At 43.3% G+C, this 24,238-nt stretch overlaps 1 protein-coding gene across 1 annotated transcript in view; it reads right to left on the bottom strand.

Moving 5' to 3' along the window:
- Positions 1-202: 202 nt before the first annotated feature.
- GLRB (glycine receptor beta) overlaps positions 203-24,238 on the bottom strand; it is a 50,021-nt gene continuing 25,985 nt past the window's right edge. Inside the window, exons 7-9 of the mRNA XM_066632374.1 lie at positions 18,450-18,602; positions 13,415-13,707; positions 203-499 (exon numbers count right to left, since the gene is read on the bottom strand). Coding sequence (XP_066488471.1) covers positions 203-499; positions 13,415-13,707; positions 18,450-18,602 — 743 coding nt within the window. The remainder of the gene's footprint in view (positions 500-13,414; positions 13,708-18,449; positions 18,603-24,238) is intronic.

Below are 24,238 nucleotides of genomic sequence, written 5' to 3'. Positions count from 1 at the left end.
AACAGTTGGTTCGAGCACAGACGTTGCAGTGTCATGCTTTCATTCAAAACCACGATGCCACTCTTTTCCATTACAATCGCATGGCATCTAATATGCAATATTTTGTTTTGCAAATGCAAATAATTGTTGCAGACTGGCCTTCATGATGTAATGAAATGGCATATATTGCACACATTGTTTTTGTTAAAAAAATAAACATTTATCATAAATATACGGACCAGTATATGACATTGAAGAACAGGAAGCAAAATGGAAACAGTGCCCTTGCATAAAGATCGATCCGCTTTGCGGCTGATGGGATGACAGGCTTGGGGGGAGGAGGTTTCTTGTTATTCTTTGCCTGAGTTTTTCCAAGTCCATTGTTGACTTCAATGGGCTTTCCATAACAGTCATAGTTTGACAGTTCAAAATCTCTTGGCAAGCTTCCAACTATGCTGAAATCGTTGGATCTCAGGTCAGATTTCGAAGTGCAAACCTTTTTGCATCGGGTCTCCCCAACCTACAAAACAGCAAATTTCAGAAGTTATGAGTTACTTGCAATTTAAGTAGCAAGCACAAGACATTCATTGATAACATGAAAACCAATTATATGGCCAATTGCTCACACAAATTCACCACCATTTCCTTTGCAGGGATTGTAGCTTAACCAAAACACTTATGGATAATTAGACAATTATATAATAGTGAGGCTACCTGTCAGTAAAGTGGACAGGGTCATCATGCATCAGTTCTATCATATGCCTTTTCTAGGGGAGATCTTGAGATTGCTAAGAGACAGAAATTCTAAGGATTGAATGAGTAGGCTTGAGAACCTCTCTGACAGTACAGCCTACCCAGAAGTAGGGAAAGTCATCATATTTCAAGAAAAATCAAAATCTTGAGATAATTGGTAACAAGCGCACCTATGAGACTATGAAGAGTAGCAGGTCAGTGTGAGGAAGCTAGATTGAACACTCTCCATTTGGGTCGAAGTGAAGCTTTGTGCAGAAAGCCAATTGGAAAGAGGGAGATGTTTACATGAATAAAGCAACTAGCAATGATCCAACCACATGTATGATGGTTGTGTTGGCTTTTCCCATGGAATCAGCATCCCCCTCCCAGGAAGTTGCACATAGTTGGGTCATTTAGGCAGAGGCCCCATCTGTATTCATGGATAAGCAGCTCCCACACCAGTAGAGAATATTTAAAAGCTTCCCTTTAGTCCCACTGGAACCACTGAAGCCACTCTTAAGCAGAAGGGTAATTAGGTGTGGTGATGGAAATGGCTTAGTTTGGATATACATTCACTGCATTCTAATAGTTTCCAGGGTAGTATATATGCGTTCAACTACTTCCACTCCGCTCAAAATGTTACCTCTACCTTCACTCTGATTTAATTTCCATTGCTTTCCTGATCCCGAAGAGTTTGCAAACTCTTGCTTTGCAAGAGTACCTGGAAGTAAGTTTGCTTTACTTGTTTAATGAGCCTTACAGCCCAGTCCTAACTAGGGCTGGGCCAGCTTTAACAACAGCAGGACACAGTCCTGCTGCTGTAAAATGACTTCCAAAGGCATGTACAGCACACTGGCACAAGCCATTCTAGAAGCGCCACTGCAAATAGAGGTGACACCAGATAGACCCAGCTACCTCCGCCACCAACATTAAGCCAGAAGGGTGGGCAGAACGGGGCAGGGGTTGGTGGAACAAGGCAGGGATCGGGGGCTCAAGGGGGTGTGGCGGGATGGGTGGAGGGTGAGTATCAGCAGCAATAGCTCCACTGATATTCTCCACTCTGTTTTGGTCTCGAAACATATACCCCTGCCTCTACTTGGACTTGCAAGAGCTGGTGCAGGTCCAAGCAGACCCATAGGGGCCCTAGACATGGAGTAAGTAAAAGAAATATTTGCTTACCTCTCCATCCCTGCATGTTTTCTGACCACCTGTAGGATGCAGCAGAGCCTGTGCTGCTGCACCCTGCAAGCAGCCTTTAGTTAGGATTGGGCTCTTGTTCACACATAAGTGTGGACAGCACTACAGGCTTATTCATGGTTACCTTAAGCTGGGTTTGGCTCCATGACCGCAATATTCTGCAATGGCCCCAGACATTGTTTTGCTCTGTACATCACATGCAAATAAATGTATGTGAAACTGATTCCAACATAGATTACCATCATAGTCTTTGCGCTGAATGCAACATGCTTGACTGATCTCAACCCTCACTGTGGAACTACCTGAATTCTGAAGGAGTAATGGTAATTAAATGCATGTTCATAAAATCCAAAACTTCATTCTCAGTCTGCTTGATTGCAAATTATGTTCAACGATCTGAACAGTTGCAGACAGGATGGAGGGTGAAGGTGCATCTGATGAGTCTGCTACAAACATCCATGAAGACAGATTGCACAGAAGAAAAGAGATAACACAGACACAGATCAGGTGTCTGGACACCATTGGCCAGAAATTTAGAGCCATGCCAATAAGCAGAACAATCTGAAACAAGAGCTTAGAAATTTCTCTGAAAAGTCCTCAAAAGATGCTAGTAAAAAAAGCATATTTTTTCTTTTAGAATTGCCTATGTAGAGATGGCTTCTCATCTTCTTCAGACATTTATTCATCGTCTGTCAAAGTCATTAACCTTTTAGTAAATGCTTGGTTCTGTCATCAGCATAGCTGAAGTATGGAGCAATGTCTGCTAATGGGCATGATGAAAATGTGACTTCAGATCCTGGGGGGTTTGCCAAAGCTAACAATGTAATCCCTCTGAAGTCACGCAACAGGTATAAGTAGCTTGCTGTTGTTTAACGATTCAGTTTGCTGTTGTTTAATGATTCATCTTGCCAAAATTACTCTTGTTTTTCTTCAGCAAATGTTGTGCCTTTTCTTTTTTCAAGTCTCTCATTGGAGTATGGCAACAGTTACCACAAAATTCCAAGAAAGAATATCATAGACTGAAGAGGCTGCCTCTTGCCAAAAATTGGAAGATTGATACATTCAGGGCTTAGCAATATATTTATCAGAAGACCACAACTGGAGGGCACGAATCTTGCATCTGTCATCCCTGTTTTAGCAAACTCGCTGGTTGAGTATTGTACTGTATTGAATGGGCATGAAGATCATTCAGGAACTTTTGCTAGGGCAAAATGGGGCATTTGGTCCTATGACATGGGGACCATGAGAGAACACACAACACATGATCTTTTGGTTGCACTAGTAATCCATCAGTTTCCAGGTGCACTTCAAGGTGCTAGTTATCATAAAGCACAGCAGATTTATACAGACCATCCTCCCCATCCCTTGCTACCCTTCAGCAACAGCGGTAATCATTTGGTTTGAGGGCTTTGGAACAGGGAGATGAGAGGGTTGCAGGGAAAAACTGCACTGAGGGCTTCAGTAGTTTTCAAACAGCTTAGATCATGTAACTGATGCATCTTTTGTCTTTTTGAAGCTATACTTTCATTTATTCATGCAGCAATGCTTTGGAGCTTTTAATTATTGTTGTTATTGCTGTTACTGTCTACGTAGATATATTTATTGTTGCTGTTAAACAGGCAAGGCACTTTAGAATGGACAAGGCTCTGCCCAAAGAAGGTTACATTTAAAATTTGATTCTTGGATGACAACAATAGAAGGGGAAGGAAACAGAGGTGAGGCAAACAGGGAAAGAATATGAACAGTATCTATTTCAGTAACATGTACATGCAGATTCCCATATCTGTGGAGGTTCTGTTCTGGTCCCCCCCAGATATGGAAATCACAGATATGGGAGGGACGCTATATAGACAGAGGCCCCCGTGTCTATTACCTATTACCTATTTACGGTCTATTACCTTCCCTTTTTATTTCTGTAGTTGTGCTTGCAGTGCGAGTGTTTCTTGCTCAAACATTCTTGCTGAAGAACTGAATGCTACGGAGAGACTGACAGGAAGCAGCAAGCCCTCTAGTGTGCAGGCTGGCTGCCTCCACATTTGGTTCATCAGTTCAACAAGCATGTTTAAGCAAGCAACACTTATGCTGCAAGCGCGACTACAGAAATAAAAAGTTACTGTAATGGGCATGTGGAGGGTGCAGGGGGTCCCTTGGGATTAGCAGATAAGTGAATCCACAGATGCTGGAAATGCAGATTTGGGGGGCCACCTGTACTTATGATTCTGTGAGGTAACAGTGGGGTATGGGAACCAAGGGGTTGGGCCACATGTTTCATGTAATATGTGGGTTATGAGGAAGAATCAGAAGGAAATGAGAGATGATATTACAGAGGCACTTTAGACATAAATGTTGACAAGAAAGAGAGGACAGAATCATCTAACAGCAGGACAGCTTTGGGTGGTTGAGCTGCAGGAAGATGCTAAACTGTATGCTTTGTCACATTCTATAGTCCTTTCTTAGAAGTTATTACTAGAGTGTGTTTCCAATGAGTAAGATAGGATTACAGCTCAAGGCTGCAATCCTATGCACACTTTCTGGGGAGTAAGCCCAACTTAACACTATGGGGCGTACTTCTGCGTAGACAGGCATAGGATTGGGCTGTTAGAGATTTTCAACCAGTGTGCCACGGCCCACTGGTGTGCCGCAAATGGTCTGCAGGTTTGCCACGAGGGTTTGGGAGAAGGTAACTTATTAGTACTGCCATTGGGGAATGTGAGCCCCCCACCAGCAGCATGATGTGCCTTATCAATTGTAAAAAAAAAAAAAAAAAAAAAAAAAAGACAGATGGTGTGCCTTGACAATTTCAGCACCTTGTCAGTGTGCTGTGAGATTTTAGAAAAAGGTTGAAAATCACTGGCTTAAGTCTTACTGAACCCAATGGGTTCACCTCTAAGTAAAATAACACTGCTTTCAAACTCCTCTAGTTATTGCATACTGACCACATTCAACTTGTCTGCAAAGGGCAGCACCGAACATGGGCAATATTCCAAATGCCGTATTCAATGCTGCCTTCTGTAAACAATGCTGAATGTGTGGCCGCCACTGGGGGCATGACTAGTTCACACCTCTCCTTGCACGTTTAGCAAAATGGGAGCAATAACTTCTAAACAAGTTTTTCATGACATAAGTTTCTCATATTGGCTTTTCATTATATAGCGGCAATACCATGCTTTTGTAAACGTTACTGAGCCATTGGGGAACAGTGATCATGCTGCGATCCGTTTTGACGTGCACGTTGGGGGAAGAATACCAGGCAAATCTCTCACAAAAACCCTTGACTTCCGACGGGCGGACTTCCCTCAAATGAGGAGGCTGGTTAGAAGGAGGTTGAAAGGGAGGGTAAAAAGAGTCCAGTCTCTCCAGAGTGCATGGAGGCTGCTTAAAACAACAGTAATAGAGGCCCAGCAGAGGTGTATACCGCAAAGAAAGAAGGGTTCCACTAAATCCAGGAGGGTGCCCGCATGGCTAACCAGCCAAGTTAGAGAGGCTGTGAAGGGCAAGGAAGCTTCCTTCCGTAAATGGAAGTCTTGCCCTAATGAAGAGAATAAAAAGGAACATAAACTGTGGCAAAAGAAATGTAAGAAGGTGATAGGGGAGGCCAAGCGAGACTATGAGGAACGCATGGCCAGCAACATTAAGGGGAATAATAAAAGCTTCTTCAAATATGTTAGAAGCAGGAAACCCGCCAGAGAAGCGGTTGGCCCTCTGGATGGTGAGGGAGGGAAAGGGGAGATAAAAGGAGACTTAGAGATGGCAGAGAAATTAAATGAGTTCTTTGCATCTGTCTTCACGGCAGAAGACCTCGGGCAGATACCGCTGCCCGAACGGCCCCTCCTAACCGAGGAGTTAAGTCAGATAGAGGTTAAAAGAGAAGATGTTTCAGACCTCATTGATAAATTAAAGATCAATAAGTCACCGGGCCCTGATGGCATACACCCAAGGGTTATTAAGGAATTGAAGAATGAAGTTGCAGATCTCTTGACTAAGGTATGCAACTTGTCCCTCAAAACGGCCACGGTGCCAGAAGATTGGAGGATAGCAAATGTCACGCCTATTTTTAAAAAGGGAAAGAGGGGGGACCCGGGAAACTATAGGCCGGTCAGCCTAACATCTATACCGGGTAAGATGGTGGAATGCCTCATCAAAGATAGGATCTCAAAACACATAGACGAGCAGGCCTTGCTGAGGGAGAGTCAGCATGGCTTCTGTAAGGGTAAGTCTTGCCTCACAAACCTTATAGAATTCTTTGAAAAGGTCAACAGGCATGTGGATGCTGGAGAACCCGTGGACATTATATATCTGGACTTTCAGAAGGCGTTTGACACGGTCCCTCACCAAAGGCTACTGAAAAAACTCCACAGTCAGGGAATTAGAGGACAGGTCCTCTCGTGGATTGAGAACTGGTTGGAGGCCAGGAAGCAGAGAGTGGGTGTCAATGGGCAATTTTCACAATGGAGAGAGGTGAAAAGCGGTGTGCCCCAAGGATCTGTCCTGGGACCGGTGCTTTTCAACCTCTTCATAAATGACCTGGAGACAGGGTTGAGCAGTGAAGTGGCTAAGTTTGCAGACGACACCAAACTTTTCCGAGTGGTAAAGACCAGAAGTGATTGTGAGGAGCTCCAGAAGGATCTCTCCAGACTGGCAGAATGGGCAGCAAAATGGCAGATGCGCTTCAATGTCAGTAAGTGTAAAGTCATGCACATTGGGGCAAAAAATCAAAACTTTAGATATAGGCTGATGGGTTCTGAGCTGTCTGTGACAGATCAGGAGAGAGATCTTGGGGTGGTGGTGGACAGGTCGATGAAAGTGTCGACCCAATGTGCGGCGGCAGTGAAGAAGGCCAATTCTATGCTTGGGATCATTAGGAAGGGTATTGAGAACAAAACGGTTAGTATTATAATGCCGTTGTACAAATCGATGGTAAGGCCACACCTGGAGTATTGTGTCCAGTTCTGGTCGCCGCATCTCAAAAAAGACATAGTGGAAATGGAAAAGGTGCAAAAGAGAGCGACTAAGATGATTACGGGGCTGGGGCACCTTCCTTATGAGGAAAGGCTACGGCGTTTGGGCCTCTTCAGCCTAGAAAAGCGACGCTTGAGGGGGGACATGATTGAGACATACAAAATTATGCAGGGGATGGACAGAGTGGATAGGGAGATGCTCTTTACACTCTCACATAATACCAGAACCAGGGGACATCCACTAAAATTGAGTGTTGGGCGGGTTAGGACAGACAAAAGAAAATATTTCTTTACTCAGCGCGTGGTCGGTCTGTGGAACTCCTTGCCACAGGATGTGGTGCTGGCGTCTAGCCTAGACGCCTTTAAAAGGGGATTGGACGAGTTTCTGGAGGAAAAATCCATTATGGGGTACAAGCCATGATGTGTATGCGCAACCTCCTGATTTTAGGAATGGGTTAAGTCAGAATGCCAGATGTAGGGGAGAGCACCAGGATGAGGTCTCTTGTTACCTGGTGTGCTCCCTGGGGCATTTGGTGGGCCGCTGTGAGATACAGGAAGCTGGACTAGATGGGCCTATGGCCTGATCCAGTGGGGCTGTTCTTATGTTCTTATGTTCTTATGTCAGTGCCCTGGCAAATACAAAAACACCTAGCTTTTAAGTTTCTATTTTAACTGGTTTATTTGCTATGATGATTCTTTAAAGGACAGGAGAAAGCAGTTTATATTACACCCACACAGGCAGGCAAAGAAAGAATGAATATATAAAATACCATCATTTAAAGCATGTACATGTGGTCCTGGAAGTATTCACACATGGAATACAGTGTTATTTGGTTACGAAGGCAGGAAGACAGAAACATTTTGCAGTAGAGTGGGGGAAGGACCACCAAGGGTTCCTGCCTCCATCATTCCATGGGGTGATCTATTATCTATACCCAGTAGCAGTACCTAGGGAGTGCAGACTGCACCGGGTGACACCCTGGGGGGGTGTGTGATACCACTAGAGGCCAAAATTGTCAAAAGCTTGCTTTTTAGGAATAACAATATCATGTTATATGTTTTTCAATAGGTAATTTAATGCAGAATGTAATGAGACAAACCATGTTGAATTATCTGTATTCTATCAAAGGTTATGGCCGATTAACCAAAAAATGAAAACACAACTGCTTTATGTAACAAAAAGTGGATTTTTAACTCAAAACTGACCAATGAGATTGATTGTTCCAAAAGCCAATGAGGTGATATTATGACACAGAAGGGAACTAATAAGGTTTTAGTATGGGTCAGCTCTCATTTCCATGTATCAGAACTAATACTAGAACTCTTATTCAGTTCTGTGAATGCCATCAGGTTGGCCAGTGGTTTTTGTTTTTTGTACTAATTTGTTCCATGACCTGTACTGTTATACATTAAAATAAATAAAGTTAATGGGGGTTACACCAGCTCTAGTGATGCCACTGCATTTAGGCTGTATGTATTATATTGCAATTTATTCTGTATGGTCTGGTACAGGACGAGGTCCATCATGGGGTTGACTCAATGACCTCTCACAAAAAGTGATGAGAACGCTAGTGATGCCTCTGCCTACTCCTGAGTGTAATCATCATCACTATCATTTATATAGTGCCTTTGGAGTTTTCAACTGTATGCAATACTGGAGTAATTCTGCCCCCTAAGGTAATCTTTATCATTGTCCCCATATAATGTATTAGGAAAAGGGTACTGAAGCTGCTTGAATAGTGGCTTCACTGAAGATACTCAGTGTATTCCTGAGTGAGGTGAGCTTTGAGTCACAAATCTGGGATCAGAGCTCATGTTTTTAACTACGGTTGGCAACCTTCAGTCTCGAAAGACTATGGTATAAGCCTACAGCACCCAGTATTCCCAGGCGGTCTCCCATCCAAATACTAACCAGGCCTGACCCTGCTTAGCTTCCAAGATCAGAGTAGATTGGGCATGTGCAGGGTAACAGTTGCTGTCACTACAATGTTGTGCTAATGTGCCGCTCATCAAATGTAGCAAAATATATATTTAAGGCACTGTCAAGGTGTAAATTCCTCTGTATTTCCTTGCCTGATGAACGATTGGTGGCTACCCTGAATGTTTAATTTTTTTTTTTGTTGGATTGTTTATGCCAGTAAAGGTGGAATGAATGAATGAATGAATGAATGAATGAATGAATGAATGAATGAATGAATGTTGTGCTAGCTATTGAAACATTTGAACAGGGTCAGCCCAACTGAAATGTTTGCCTCAGGCAGCAGTTTGATGGGGGAAGCAGGGCATCTCAGTCTCCCTACTTGCCTTCACTGCTTCTCCTTCCACTCCCTGGATTGGAAAAGAAAGACAGGGACAGAGAGGAAAAGGAAGTGTGGCTGGGAGAAGATTCCTGAGCCAGAACATTTGAGAGTAGAAGGACCAAAGACTGGCACATTAAGTGGGACAGCATTTGGGATGCTGCCTCAGGTGGTATTGGACCACAGCTGCATTAGAAAGTAAACCTGCAGCATACTATCCCTTGCTTCAGGGCTGGGTTTATGGCGACTTGCCTGCCACTTTTCCCATAGCCTTCACCATTGGGCCTAGCGGAACAGGGAGTTTCTATATCTGGGTTTGGTGAATCAAGAATTTGGGTCTTGGGCTGCTCATCCAGGTGTGGTCTTTGGGGAGACACTCGGCCTGCCAATTGTGGTTTTGTTTCATTTGAAGTCTGGGTTGTTTCATGGCTGTGATGTCTGCCAAGGGAAAACACAAGAGGAACGCCTACATCTTTCCCATAACTCTTGAACTTGAGGATCACCCAATGGAATGGCTTGGCTTGGCAGTAAATTCAGGACAGACAGTTCTTCTTCACACCACATGTAATTAATTCATGGAATGCAATGCCACAAGATGTGCTGATAAAACCATCATAGTGGAATGCCAGGAACTCTTGAAAATGAGATGGTACACAGAACGGTCTCAACAAAATGCAGTTTATTGTTGAGGTTCTTTCTCTGCAGCTGGCCACAAAGGGACTGCTATCCATTCCTGTTTGAATCCTCCCTGACTGTTTGGCCCACTATAAGTCCTGGAATGGACTTCTAGTTTGTGCCCAACCCAGGGAATTCCAAATACTGGCCTAGACCAATGAATCATTCAGTCACAAACGCAACAGCCTACTGCTTAGGTCAGTGTTCTTCAAACTGCGGGTTGTGACCTCAAGGGGGTTGTGAAGTCTCTTTTGAGGGGTCTTGGCAACCTTTCAAAGCCTTGCAGGAGAAGGCTTGGATCCAATCCAATAATGGCACCACCTTATCAAAACTGGGTGAATTGGGTCCCAGGAGGGGGGTGGGATCTACAACAGGTCTCCTGTCTCATACTTTACTCATTTATTGGAGTCACGACACAAAAAACCGTTGAAGACCACTGGCTTAGATTAAAGGGGGATTAGACTTATTATTATTATTATTATTATTATTATTATTATTATTATTATTATTATTAACAACAGTATTTATATAACGCTTTTCAATGAAAAGTTCACAAAGCGGTTTATATTGAAAAGTCAAATAACTAATGGCTCTCTGTCCCAAAAGAGCTCACAATCTAAAAAGATGCAAAAGAACACCAACAGCCACTAGAAAAGGCAGTGCTGGGGTGAGGACGGCCAGTTATTCTCCCTCTACTAAATAAAAGAGGAGCACCGACTTGAAAAAGTTCCTCTTACCCTGTTAGCAGGGGGTAAGATATCAACATAGGAGATCAAGTCAATGGTTGAGAAGCCGGTTGACTAGACAGACCTTTGGACTTATCTAACAGAGTAGTTGTCTGATGGTCTTATGACTCTGCTGCCGAAGCTTTTTTCAGAGAGAGGACTGATAGAGTTGCCAGCTGATGGGTAATTTGATTTATTTTGTGCTGGCCTGGGTCTGAAAAGGGAAATCCAGAAAGGCACCAACCACAGAAGATCACAACAAGTTTAAACCAAGGGTTTACAATTTTGGTGGCATTTTCCTTTAGGCAGAAAATTTCAAGTTGGGATTCCATTCAGACATCAGCACAGTCCTAGGCAGGACGACTCATCCATAAGCCCCACTGTGTTCCATGGAACTTACTCCCAGGAAAAGGTGTGTAGGATTGCTATGCTATTGATTTGACAAAATGGTGGCCAGACTCCTCAGAGTTTAAGCAACTGATGGATTCATTTGGTTCTGAAGGATGAGAATTAGCAATAAAAATATATCATTTCAAAAAGGACAGGGAAATTGTACAGCTCAGGCCTACAACATATACATATGGCTGTATGTGCAGAACCCCCCCATGCCACATTTATCTATTTTTCTCCATGCGGACATTTGTATCCTACCTTTCCATCTCTTAAGGGCCCTCAGCATGGCTCACATGCACTTTACAATACAGTAAACAGCTCCTTACCCCCTATAGAGGCAGATGTCGTAATCACATATGAGTTTACGTGTGAGATGCAGAGCAAAGTGCTGGTTTTCTCTTTACCAAGCAATGTCCAAATGAGTATATGGCACATCCCACCAAACTGCTCAACTTCCACTAATAAGCCACATGCAGAGTTTTGCAATAAATGGGTGGACTCTCAGTGATACTTGTATGTACAAAAACTCTCACATTCCTTTTTCAGCTCTGCAGAAACGGTTGTCACTGTAAGAATGCACTTGTGCCTTTAAGAGAAGTGTGAGACAGGGCTCGCTTTCAAATAACATTAGTGCTATCAGATGTTCCATGTGGGGATTAATGAACAAATAAAAAAAACTAGATTGTTAGGCTGAGAAAAAGAGACAGCAAGAATTATATGTTTTCAGCTAAGGAGCGTGTTCACTGCTTGTCACAGCAACAAGTTACTGGCAAATTCTCAAACCAAATTAAGCTATTAAATGTCTGTCTCTCTGCTCCAGTCAGAAACACAGCCGTTCTGTGTTCTTGTGTACATGCAGAAAAAAACAGATCCAAAGAAATTTGTTACAGATGCTAATTATTCCACAAGGGGTCACTAGAGGGTGCAAGATGGTATTTTGTTACTTTAGAGAACCTAGCACAGAACATGCAGTTCTGTGTCTTGCTATGAATCAGAGCTGTAGCCATATATTTTTGCATGAGTACCATCTGGAAGTAAACACCAGCAACTTTATACAATTTCTTTCTTCAGACAATTCTTCTAGTTTTGCAGGATTCTTTAGCAATGTTTAGCAATAGCTAAACAAGTCCTTTTATGTATATAAATGGGGCAATATGTTCTCTTATGAGACTACATAATCTTGTTCTGTCAATTTCATATATATCCCATTTGTCATCACTCTTTAGCTCAGGTCTCATAAGTGAACCTTCCTTCCTGTGCCCTGAATTGTTCCTCTCTACTCCATTAGAGGAAGTAACATGAAAGAGTAGTTAACATAAGAAGAGCTTTGCTGTGTCCACCTAGTCCAGCTTCCTATATCTCACAGTGGCCCACCAGATGCCTCCGAAAGCCCACAAGGAAGTCCCTTATATCCTGTTGCCACTCCCTTGTATTTGGCATTCAGAGATATTTGTTGTAGCAAAGAAGAGTTGTTGGTCACCATTGGAGGGATCATCATTCCTCGCACTATTTATTTGATTTTCTCTTTTTGTTCCTTACAAACATTTTTGTTGAAAAGTGATATATAAATATTCATAATAACATTACAGCAACAATGCACTCAATTGGCTAACTTTGAAGCAGGTGATAAGAAAAGAAGGGCCTCTCTGTACAGTCATTGCTGAATATCCTCAAGAGGGGAGGCACGGAGCAAACGAACACTTCTCTTTCCCTCTTATTTTACTGTTCCCACTGCTCTGCCACAGGGATGAGAAAATTAATCTTCATGGCCAAAGCGGAATGAGAAATGAAGCAATACTTTCCTCTGAATTGACAAGCCACTTTTTAAACTGGAAGAGATTTTTAAAATGGTGTCTGGAGATTCCAATTTGCAAAGGCGAAATTAAAAGGTCAGGTGTGTGCTAAGGTGTGCAAGGACTTGAAACAGAGACAAGAATGTGTGTTATGACAAAAAAGAACAGAAGATCTCCTGGGATCTGGGATTTTAAATTACATTCACTTAGATGTAATGAGCTCGAAAAGATTCACCCTGATCTTCCCAAACTCACTCCAGCAGTGGTTTGTACCACTATTGTGAAGGCCGTACTCTACTACAGGTGGGAAGCTTCCTGAAATCCTGACTACTGCCAGCACACTGTGGGTACAAAGTCTAATTTAGCTCTAGGAAAAAAAAAGTTATTCCAATAGTCCTTAAGATTTGGTACAGGGGCCATGGTGTATACCCTCCTCTCCTCATCCCTACCCCTCCTCTTTTCCCACGTGTTTCAGCAAACATTGCAGCAGTCATCCTTTTGTGCATGTGATAGTTTCCAAAACACTCACCGGGAGCATCACGATCCAACAAACATACTGGTTACATAAAACCCCAGCAGTTTTTAACGCTGCTGCCTGTGCTCACAGGGTTAAATGCCTAGAAATGGTGTGACCTTTGCAAAAGCAACAACACAAAAGCTCTCACCTGTAAAGTGCTGATGTGTACAGGGGTGCCTGTGCCATTCACAGTATTCTTTTTAGCTGCATTTCCACCTTTCCCTTCTGCTTGCTCTGCCTTTGCAATCTTTGCCTTTTCGGCTTCAATTCTCTTTGGATTGTTCAGCATGACTTGAACCACAGCGTACTCAACCAGTGATGCAAACCCAAAAAGAAGGCATGCAATCAGCCATACGTCCAAGGCCTTCACATAAGACACTTTGGGGAGTTCTGCAGCAAGGGTGGTACATTCAGATGCCAAGCTGAGCACTGAAAAGATACCTAAGGGAGGGAGGGAGAAATCCAACAACATCCTAAGTAATGGAAGCCTTCCTGGACTGCCGGCACTTTCCCTCTCTGCCACCCCTCAAACTTTGATGCTGCCAAATTATAAATGCTGGTATTTCCTACAAGGGAACATAACTTGCTGATGTACCACATATGTTTTGCAGGAGATGAATATGGATGTACATGATGAATTATGGAATCAGTTACATACAACTGCACATAATCATTCTGAGCGCACATTAGTTATAGCAATTTTATCTGGAAATGATTTTACTGTTACTAGCAACTTGAAATACATAATTGTAATATATTAAAACACCTGATTTTTAAATAGTTGCTTGATATCAAAAATATGTATTTTAGGGGTGAGGCTAAAACTGTCAGTGGTAGAGCTGTTTTGCGTGCAGGAGGTTCCAGATTCAATCCCTGGCATCTCCAGATAGGGCTGACAAAGACCCCTGCCTGAAATCTTGGAGAGCCTCGGTACAGACAGTACCAAGCTACATGAACCAATGGGCTGACTCTGCTTCATATGTTTGTACGAGCTGCACTTCATAATCAATGGGAAAAACCAAAAGAAATTCTATCTAAGGTTATCACTTCAGAATACAGTAACACCTTCAGTAATGCTGCTTCCGTTCGCACTGTTTCATTATAGCACACTTCCTTCTGAGCTGATTAACAGCTATTATAGCAAATAGGAGTAGCAGTTCATGGTCAATCAGACCCAGTATACAATCCTATCCCTCTTACCAGGGAATCAGCTAAACTGACTATACTGGAGTTTACTTCTGAGTAGATATGAATAGTAATGGGCTCCTAGTTTCCTTCAATGACTCCTATAGCACTGCATCAGACAACACTCAGCTTTTCAGGAACAGATTCCTGGTGCTAATGGAGGTATTACTATACTTGTTATCAGGCTGGATGTTTTTCATCTCAACTATGTCAAAAATTCCCAGTTTATGAAAAGGTAGCATGTCAGTGAAAAAGGTACTAATCTAGCCACCTTCCTGAAATGCTAGCTACCTACCATGCAGAGAGGCAACTGAGGGGAGCATTTCATCTATGTTTCACTCTATGTTCTGAAGTATTGCAGTCCCAAAAGGGCAATGCTGCACAATCTGACCATGTAGCCTGGCTCCGTGCTAGTAATTTTCCTCTCTGTCTCTGGTTTCTCCAGGACGTTTTTAAGTTGCACAGGAATCTGTACTGCTTAGAAGCACCATAAATGCTGAATCTTTGTAATGTTAAACTTCTGTGCATATCAATATAGAAAAGAATGACCACTGACAGAAAGGCAACTTGCCAGAGAGAGAATTTCAGTCTCAGGGCCTTGGTACTTATGTCCCATTATTATTATCCAGTCGTCATGATACCATGATCTAGGTGTGCTGACTTCCCACATATCACACTTGCCATAACAATACTGGTTTGGGGCACATGTGTACATTTTAAATAATATTATAATATGGTATTATATCAGTTGACTAAGGTTGTTTAAATCAAAAAGCAAAGCCTAAATATATAAATACTGCAATCTATACACACTTACATGTGTGGAGCAGCCCAATCCTATGCTGCTCCGGTGCACAGGAAGACAGCGGTGCTGAAATGGCCACCACTGTATCCAATGGGGCAGCCACTGGAGTCTCCTTGGGGTACGGGAACATTTGGTCCTTTACCCTGGGTAAAGGCACTGCAGCCCCAATGGGTCTCCTTGGAGCTGTACCAGCTGGTGCAGAATCAAGGAAGACTGTGTCAGGCATTTCAGCCAGGGAGAGGGCATAGGATTTGGCTGCAGAGTCTGCAGCTGTCTCTGTCCATTCCCTCTGGGCCAAATCCTCTCCCTGCCCACTTCTGCCCTCCCCCGCCCCAAAAAGCCGCTCTGCTAGCCAGCAGCGAAACTTATCACTGGCTGCTCCTGCAGTGAATCCTCCTGGTGCTGAAGCCCAACACTGTGTCTCTAGTGCCAGTAGTAAAGTGGCTAGCACCCACTTTACTGGGTGCCCAGTGCTGGCAGTACTGGCACTGGGTGCCCAGTGCTGGCAGTACCCAGTGCTGGCAGTACAAGTGTACTACCTGTGCTGGGCTCAGCAGGATTGGGCCCTGTTCTGCTGAACTCAGTGCAGCTTACTCTGGGTAGCTATACATAATTTGCACTGAAATTCACTAAAAGTTTTCACATGGGTACCATCAGTTTGAATCTACTGCTCATATGTCATTACTATGCAGCACATTTGAAGTTCCCCAACATCACAGTCTATATGCAGGATAGTCATGTCTGCAGCACACATATGCATGTGCAGACAGATGTTACATTGGAATCTGCCTTATAGCAAGTCAGAACCACTGGTCCATCTGACCCGTAGCAGCTTTCTAGGGTTTCAGGCAGGGGCCTTTCCCTATCTGGAGATGCCAGTGTTTGAACTTGAGATCTTCTTCATAAGAAGAATGCGTACTACCACCAAGCTACGTACAACCCATCCTCACAACAGCTCAGAAATTAGCTAAGGCTGTTCAAAGAAGCCACTTATTCAAGATACAATGTGTTGATTTGAACAAGATTACTGGTGAAACCAGCTGCTTTGTTGCAGTTCAGATCTATACATTATGGCACACTGTGTCCTTTTGCTGATGTGCACCAATTCTTACCATGACTTTTCAAGGCATCGATCAAATGGTGCTTTAGGTGTCACAAAAACATGGAGTAATACAGCAACTGTGTGACGGACAGGTGTGGCTATCTCTCCTTCTGAGTGTCCTGCAGGGAATGTAGCAATCACAGCGGTTGTCCACATGTGACTAACTTAAGCATCACAAAACAGTCTGAGAAGTCTACCACTGTGAACAGGAGAGCTCTATTCTGCTACCTTTCTAAAGATGTGTACTGCATTTAACCTTGTCTATCTTTGACAACAAAGTATCAAGGATATTCATCTTTGCACAGCTCCATTCCGTCATTTTTGGATACGGTGCAGCTCATTGGCATTCAGGTTTGAAAAGTGACTTTAACATCTAAAATCCATGAACTGAAAAGAGCGCAGCCTTGTTCAACAGGGCAGCGAAGGTCACCAAGACCTGCTGCTTGTTTCCATTTGTCTTGAATCCCAGGGTGAAAAGTTCAACCTCAGAGTGATGGAAAGGAATCAGATCTTACAATATTTCAAAGAAAATACAAAATCTGATTGAAGAAGGGGAGATTGTTTCATCAAATAGATCCTTTGCTCTGAAACCTCCATGGTGGAAGGGAAATATGTCCTTCTGAGCATGCTGGAATTTTATTTATGTACTGATTTAATGTTTTTCACATCTATAGTCCGCCTTTCTTCCATAATGGATCTCCAGGCTGACCCTGCTAACTGGACAAAGAGGCTCTTTTTCAGGAGGTACTCATCTTATATTTATCAGGGTTGGAGTAATTGTCTCTCTTTATCTCAGTGTACTGAACTTAACAGTTTTTCAGACAAGGTTCCATTGTCTAGTTTTGTTTTTTTTAATCTAATGAATCTAAACCAATCCTAAAAAGGGGGGGCAACTATCACCAAAACTAAGTTAAAAACAGAAAATTAAAAACAACTAAAGCTCAACTAAAACCAAGCTAAAAACTCTAAAAACTAAAAACCAAAGGCACTTGAAGCTAAAATAACTAAGGATTAAAACTAAACATCAAATGAAACTAAAATCTGGAATAAGAAACTGAAAAACTCAGTCTTAAAAACAGAAACCTGACATTTTGCCCATGGATTTAGCTAGCTTCCTCAGAGACCACAATTTTCCTCAGGCACTGGAACTTGGTACTGTTCTTATGCAGGTTCTAACTGATTGCCTATAGAATTAGAGAACATTGTTGTCAGCTGTTAGCCCCACCTGGCTCTGAGTAACATTTTTCAGGGCTGGTAGCCAGGCATTATTAACTCTCATTGTTTCTTCTTTCCTGTTCAGATTGTTTTGATCTTATATATTTAAATTGCTTCTCTATACCCATGTGAATGGTAATGTATAGTATTAGACAACAACTCAGTGTTCAAAATCCACATTATGTCCTGTTGTCACTGAGTGTTCTGCAGTTGCTGATTTTTCAATTTGTTTTAAGCGACAATGTCTTTCATGTTCCTTCAAGCTGGAATGTGCACCTCTTCCACTCTGGTAGCCTATACTTTCTCACATTTTACTGGCAGCTCCATTGCTGGAGGTAAAAACCTAGTGGTGATACAAGTGGATGCTCTACACTCTTAAAGTTCCACAATGCAAATTATTTATGACAAGTGGAAAGAAAGTCATTGAGGCTGCTTTTGATATGTTCTGCTGGAGTCCCACACTCAGCTCAAATCAAAAATTGGATGCTACAGCATTTCACCACTGTCCCTGATACTGCCAAACTGTAGAGAAGCCAAATGCATGTGCACAGCAAATGCTTTCAATATCAAGGAACTATGGTTCCATCCCCACTCCCAAACTATTAATCCCTTGCAAATTTCTACTCACAGTTGTACCCACTGGCGACTGAGTGGGCAGGTGCACCAACAACCTGCTTATGGGCTACAGATCTTGTCTTTTAACAAGTGGAGACATGTATGGGACTGAAAAAGAGAAGAGTTGGATGAAAGCGAAAAGCATGCAATGACAGTGTAGTTGCTTTCAGTGTCCAGTGCAGTCTCTTGCTACTGAAGCAACCATGAATGAAATGTGGCTAGATTTCAGGGGTTTGGATGGCGGGTGGAAACACGGCATACCCAGTGGCACTCTTGCAGCACTTGCATCGGGATTGATCCAAAACGACAGCCATGAGAGGACAACTATAAGCAGCGTAGGAGCATAAACACCCATCATGTAAAAGCCAACTTGTCTCCTTAAGGTGAAGACCACTTCCACACATGTGTAATAACCTTGGAAGAAATAAACTTATTTAGGACCTAGTCTCAAATAGAAACACATTTTTTTTAATAGCATCAAGTAACTTGCTCTGTTTTGTTCGCTTTCTCCATTTGGTTTCAAAGAAAGCCTTCCCCACTTAAGTTTCAAATCTGTTTCTAAAGAAGAATGAACAGGGAAAAGCTGCCCATTGCACAACACCTGCTTCAGGCTTCATTGTGAGCCGACAGGGCAAAAACCAAAGGGGGATTAGCATATCTGTCTAATTTTTTAGATCACAAATCCATCTTTTTTTGTTAAAACCAAAGCTACATCCTGTCATTGCTAAAAGGAGATTTGAAACCAAAAACTTCTGATCTGAAGAAGCCAATGAAGGGGCAAAAAAAAAAAAAAAAAACATAACTCATCTGCAAAAAGGAGGAGCAAATTTCTAACAGCAGTTAAAATATTTGAAAAGCAGTTGGCATTTTCAAGACAAGCCCAAGAAAATTAGTTACTCTTCTGACTGAATGACTCATGTGTTCTTCATTAAAGAGCCAGACAGCAGCAGTGTGAAAACACAAATATAATTGCAGGGCTTTATTGACACTCTACATCATACATATTGTATACAGTGTGGGGGAAACATGCTAAAGAAATAGGCAAGGAAAAACTATTACCATTATTAAAATCTGTATATACGATTTTGCATGCAATAAAAAATAACAGCCCAATCCTATTGGCCATTCATGACAGTGGATTGCTAGATCCAGTGCTATAAGTCACCTTGCGTTAGCACAAACATCACAAGGTGGTCATGAGCTATAGAGCCTCCAGGGGAAATGGCCACACTTTGTACACATGCCAGAATTGGCTGGACACTGCCAATGCAGGTAAAGTTGTGGAGACGGCAATTTGTGGACAGTTTGTGGACAGGGTTGGGAATTGGACAAATCAGGAGTTGATCTAAGAGTAGAAGGATTAGATCTCAGTGGCAATTGTGCACCCAGATCCTAGCCCCTTTCCCCAGCCTGGACCCATCCCCTTTCTCTCCTCAGTCTTTTGCCAGCAAAATGGCTGGTGTATGTTCAAGGAGACCCACTGGTGACTAGGTAACTACAGGGAGATAAGTAAAAAAAATTACTTACGGGGTTAAGGACTGGTAAGGGATAGGATTGGGGTACCCGTATTTGTATAGAGCTTTTGAGTGTTCAAAGCACTTCACATATACTATCTTCTTGCAATCTTTACCAGGCTTCTGTAAGATGAGTATTATATTCCCCACATTACAGATGGGGAACTGAGGCTGACAGGGAAAATACATGCCTCAGGTCACCTAGTAAGTTTATGGCAGAGGAAAGATTCAAACCAAGAACATCCCAATTGAGTTCACTCCTTATAGTTCAATCCTAAGTATATTTAGTCAAAAGTAAGCCCATTAAGTTCACTGGGGCATGCTCCAAACTAAACCTGAAATCCTAGCCACACTCACTTGACAATAAGCACCATAGACTATCATGGGTCTTACTTCTGAGTAGACATGCATAGGATTGGACTCAAGCATTCATGGGATTGCAGCCTTAGGGCACAATCCTAACCAGGTTTACTCAGAAGTAAGTCTTATTTTGTTCAATGGGGCTTACTCTCAGGAAAGTGTGGTTAGGATTGCAGCCTTAGTGAGGGTTAGCCTTGCCATGAAACAACCTGAAACAGTGAAGTGGCACCCTTGGAGAGGCAGCAAATGGCTAAGCCCCCAGTCTGACTGTCCACTGCCTTCTCCAACCCACCACCAGGGTAACCAGATACAATGGAGGACAGAGTTTTTATACCTTGAATCATTGCATAGAAGAGGGAATTTGGGCAGGTGTAGCTTTTTAAACCCTTCCGTGTAGAGCTGCACCTGCCCAAATTCCCTCTTCTTTGCAATGGTTAAAGGTACAGGCACTCTGTCCTCCACTGTATCTGGTCACCCTGCCCACCATTCAACTGGTGGTGCCAATTCTCTTCTGACTTCCTGAAAGCAATGATGCACATGTTGCTCTGGTAAATTAAGGGAAAGAGAGTGGACCACATCTCTTCCCCTTTCTTGTCACAGGGGGCTCCCACTCACCCATCTACTTATTGGAGCAAAGCAGACAGCTTCCACCTGCTTCTGTCTGAAATGAACATGCATGTGCTGTTCCTGTTCATCTCAAACAAAAGCAACATGCAGGAGGGAGGCTATACACCAAGTTCAGGTCAGTACAGGAAACTGGGTTAGAAGTGCCTCTCTTCCTATCCACAGGGGAGTTTTCTGCCTCCCCTCCCACCTACTTGCTTGCTGGCCTGGTAGTCTGCCCTCCCCTCATCCATGGGAGAGGGAGTGCATCTAAGCAAGTTCAGGAGTGGGGAAATTGGGCGCCACTGGTCTTAGCCACCACACAATACCAGCTCCTAGGAATACCCATAATGAAAGCTATTTCCATACGTTAACAATCTGGCTCTCTTCAACATCGCCTTCCTCCTTTACAAGAATACCTGTAACCCTAATCCTACACATTTCTACTCAGTCACAATAAGAACACAAGATTGATTTGTGTTTCTAACAGTATCACTTGTCACCTGTGGTAGCAGTTCTGGACAAAACCGTTACATGTGTAAATTACCCCTTGCTGGATCTCATTATGGACATTACTGCTCAATTCCCAGGTCCCAAAGCCATGATAAGTTCCAGGGGCAATGCTACCTGGGCTGGTTTCCTTTGGATGAAAGAGCCTTGGAGAAGATGCACTTGTTTAAAAAACTGAAAGTATGGTTGTGTATGTAGATATGTACTGTAAAGCAACATACATTCAGTAATTGTTATCCACTAGAGTTAGGTTCCTGGAACACCTAGTGGATACTGGATACTGAATCCAAGAGCCAATGGGGAAAATGGGGTCCTCTGAGGACCCCCCTGCTGATCTCAATATTCACGGGTTATGTATCCACAGGAGGTCCAGGAATTGATTCCCCAAGGATATACAGGGCCAACCTCTATAATTGGCAGGATGCGATTACTGCAACCCTGCTCCTGTCAGCCATATACTATATAGCTCTCTCTTCCCTGCATGTCAGCGGCACTCCTTATGAGACAGCCACTGTCTCTTCTCCTCTTCCTCTCCCAACTTCTCTTGACCCTGCCTAACTGCTCATAGTTGTGCCACACCTGCCCTGCCCCACATGCACTGGCACAGTATTAGTAGATAACGAGAACAGAGTCTCAGATAACACAGGCCAACACACATTTTGCTTCCTTAAACATTACACCAATTCCTGGGTATATTTGGAGTGCTGATTAAAAAAAATGGCATCCATTTTGCCCTATCACATCTAGTTTTGGAGACACAGCATAGCCTCTTTAGTGAATGGTTCAAGCAGCTTCCTCATGAGGAAGCTGCTTGAACCATTCACTAATGAGGCTATACTATATCTCCAAAACTAGACGTGATAGGGCAAAACGGATGCCATTTTTGGAATCGGCACCCCAAATTCATACCACCATAAAGTTTGGGAAAAACTTTTCTGACCCTCAGTTTTGTAGGCCTGTGTAATTAGAGATAGGTGGCAATTCTGCCCCTCGCAGATAAGTAAATTTGCATATAGCAAATTTGCATATAAACAGAACTAACTGTACATGTCTTAGAATGCAATCCAGAGGTGTCCTTATGGCACGTTTATGCCTCCTCAAGAGGAAGCCGGGCCGGTGCTCTGAGAAGCATCGGACTGTGGAGGCTGACACAAGACTCCGTGGCAGCTTCCTCTTTGACTCTTGCGTCAGCCTGGCTGGGCTGATGCAAGGACAAAAGGTAGGTGAGGGGAGGCAGGGAGGAGGCGGGAGGGAGGCGGTCCTGGGCGAGGGGAGGGAGGAGGGAGGGCAGGTGATGGGCAGCACTGGGGGTGGGTGGGTGAGGAGCGGAAGGCGGGGCTGGGATCCTGCAGTTATGCTGGATCCCACCCCATTCCTGGGGAGAACAAACTGCTCCAAGCCGCGCCGCTCTCCTCCCCTCTCTCAAGAAGTGGCACAAGTCCAAGGAGACTCACAGGGGCCAGCAGCTCTAACCCAGGCGTAAGGGGAAAAGTTTCCCCTTGCCTCTAGCTGAGCCGCTAATGGCCACAATCCTGTGCTGGATACAGTGCAAGCCTCTTAGCTTGCCTGTTGCAGCACAGGATAGGATTGCGCTCTTAGTGTCAACATGCGGAAGTGGATAAGGGCCCAATCCTATCCAAACATCTAGCACCAATGCAGCTGCAATGCTGCCCCAAGGCCTCCGAGACTGCCCTCCCACCCAAGGATGCAGGGCTGCATCAGTGCCAGAAAGTTGGGTTGGATTAGATTGGGCCCTAAGAATCCAGGTGTTCACCCAAGTTTGTTTTGTTTTCCCAAATCGAACATCATTGCAGACTCTGCAAAGTGCTGGCTTTCTGGGGGAGGAGGCAAAATGCTAAGTTTGTTCAGGTGCCAGGACCCCTATGTAATGCTGTTCCTCCCCCTCGGCTTCCAAGCCATTCAAGAAGGTGAGAGCAAAGAGAAGGCTTCTCCTCCACCTTGCTTTTGCAGCCATGACTGGCTCAGAAGCTAATGGGGAGGGGCCACTTTACACAGGTGTCCTGGCACCTGAAGAAACTTAGCATTTTGCCCGCTCCCCAATGCCAGTGCTGCAAAGTCTCTATATTCTCTAAATATAGAAATAGGTAGGGAAGCAGAATCAGATGGTTGCCTCAGATAATGGATTGGTGGAGGGGGGGCACATGGCTCATTTAGCACAACCTTGTCTACCCCTCCTCTTCCCACTTCCTACATTCAAAAAGAGGAGGATGTTAGAAAATACCGCTCTTTTCTCCACAATTTTTCTCTTGCTTTACACCCTTTTACTTTTAAAATCCAAGGAGTAGGAAAAGGGGCAGATGTTACTGCTGATATCCTACCAGGAAAGGGGGTAGGGTTTGGTGTACACCTCAGGCTCTGGGAGGTCTTGAGCCACCTGCTTGAGTTATAAGTAAAGCATGAGGTTTAAAAAAAAAATTCACATAGTGAAGATAATCACATTCTTGTCATTTGATCCTCCCATCTTTTATGTTCTGGAGTGATCTTTTATGATCTTGAGTGCTGTTTATAAATGGATTCCACAGACTGTTAAATTCCTATTTCATTTTCCATACTATATATGACTTTTATGTGTTCAGCTGTTTGTGTTAGGTCAGAAATTCACTCCTGCTCTGACTAAAAGCCTTGTAATATCTTTCAAACAATAAGCATTAACGTTCCTAGCTACCAACATGTACAATGTAAATTTTACATCAAGAGGGGCCAGCTGGAACTTTTATTATAATATTAATTCTCTCTCATAAACTGGAAAAAAGGAGAACAAAGCCAAAGGGAATGCACAATGCTATCCTCAAACTTCTTTGTGCTGAGACAATCTCTGATTCCAAGTCTGATAAAAGGAAGAATGTAACTGGGGGAAAATTAATCTTTAAGGTTACAACTCCCAATGTATGCACCACATCTCAATTCTGCAGAAATTACAGTTCAATTCAGGCAAGTATTTAAATGTGAGACCTTCACAATTAATGTTTAATTTAAAAGAAAAAGTGGACTAAAACACAAATAAGAACATAAGTTGAGCTCTGCTGGATCAGACCAAAGCTC

The sequence above is a fragment of the Tiliqua scincoides genome, chromosome 6 (assembly GCF_035046505.1).
Source record: "Tiliqua scincoides isolate rTilSci1 chromosome 6, rTilSci1.hap2, whole genome shotgun sequence".
NCBI classification, from domain to species: Eukaryota; Metazoa; Chordata; class Lepidosauria; order Squamata; family Scincidae; genus Tiliqua; species Tiliqua scincoides.
This window is presented reverse-complemented; position numbering and strand designations above follow the sequence as displayed.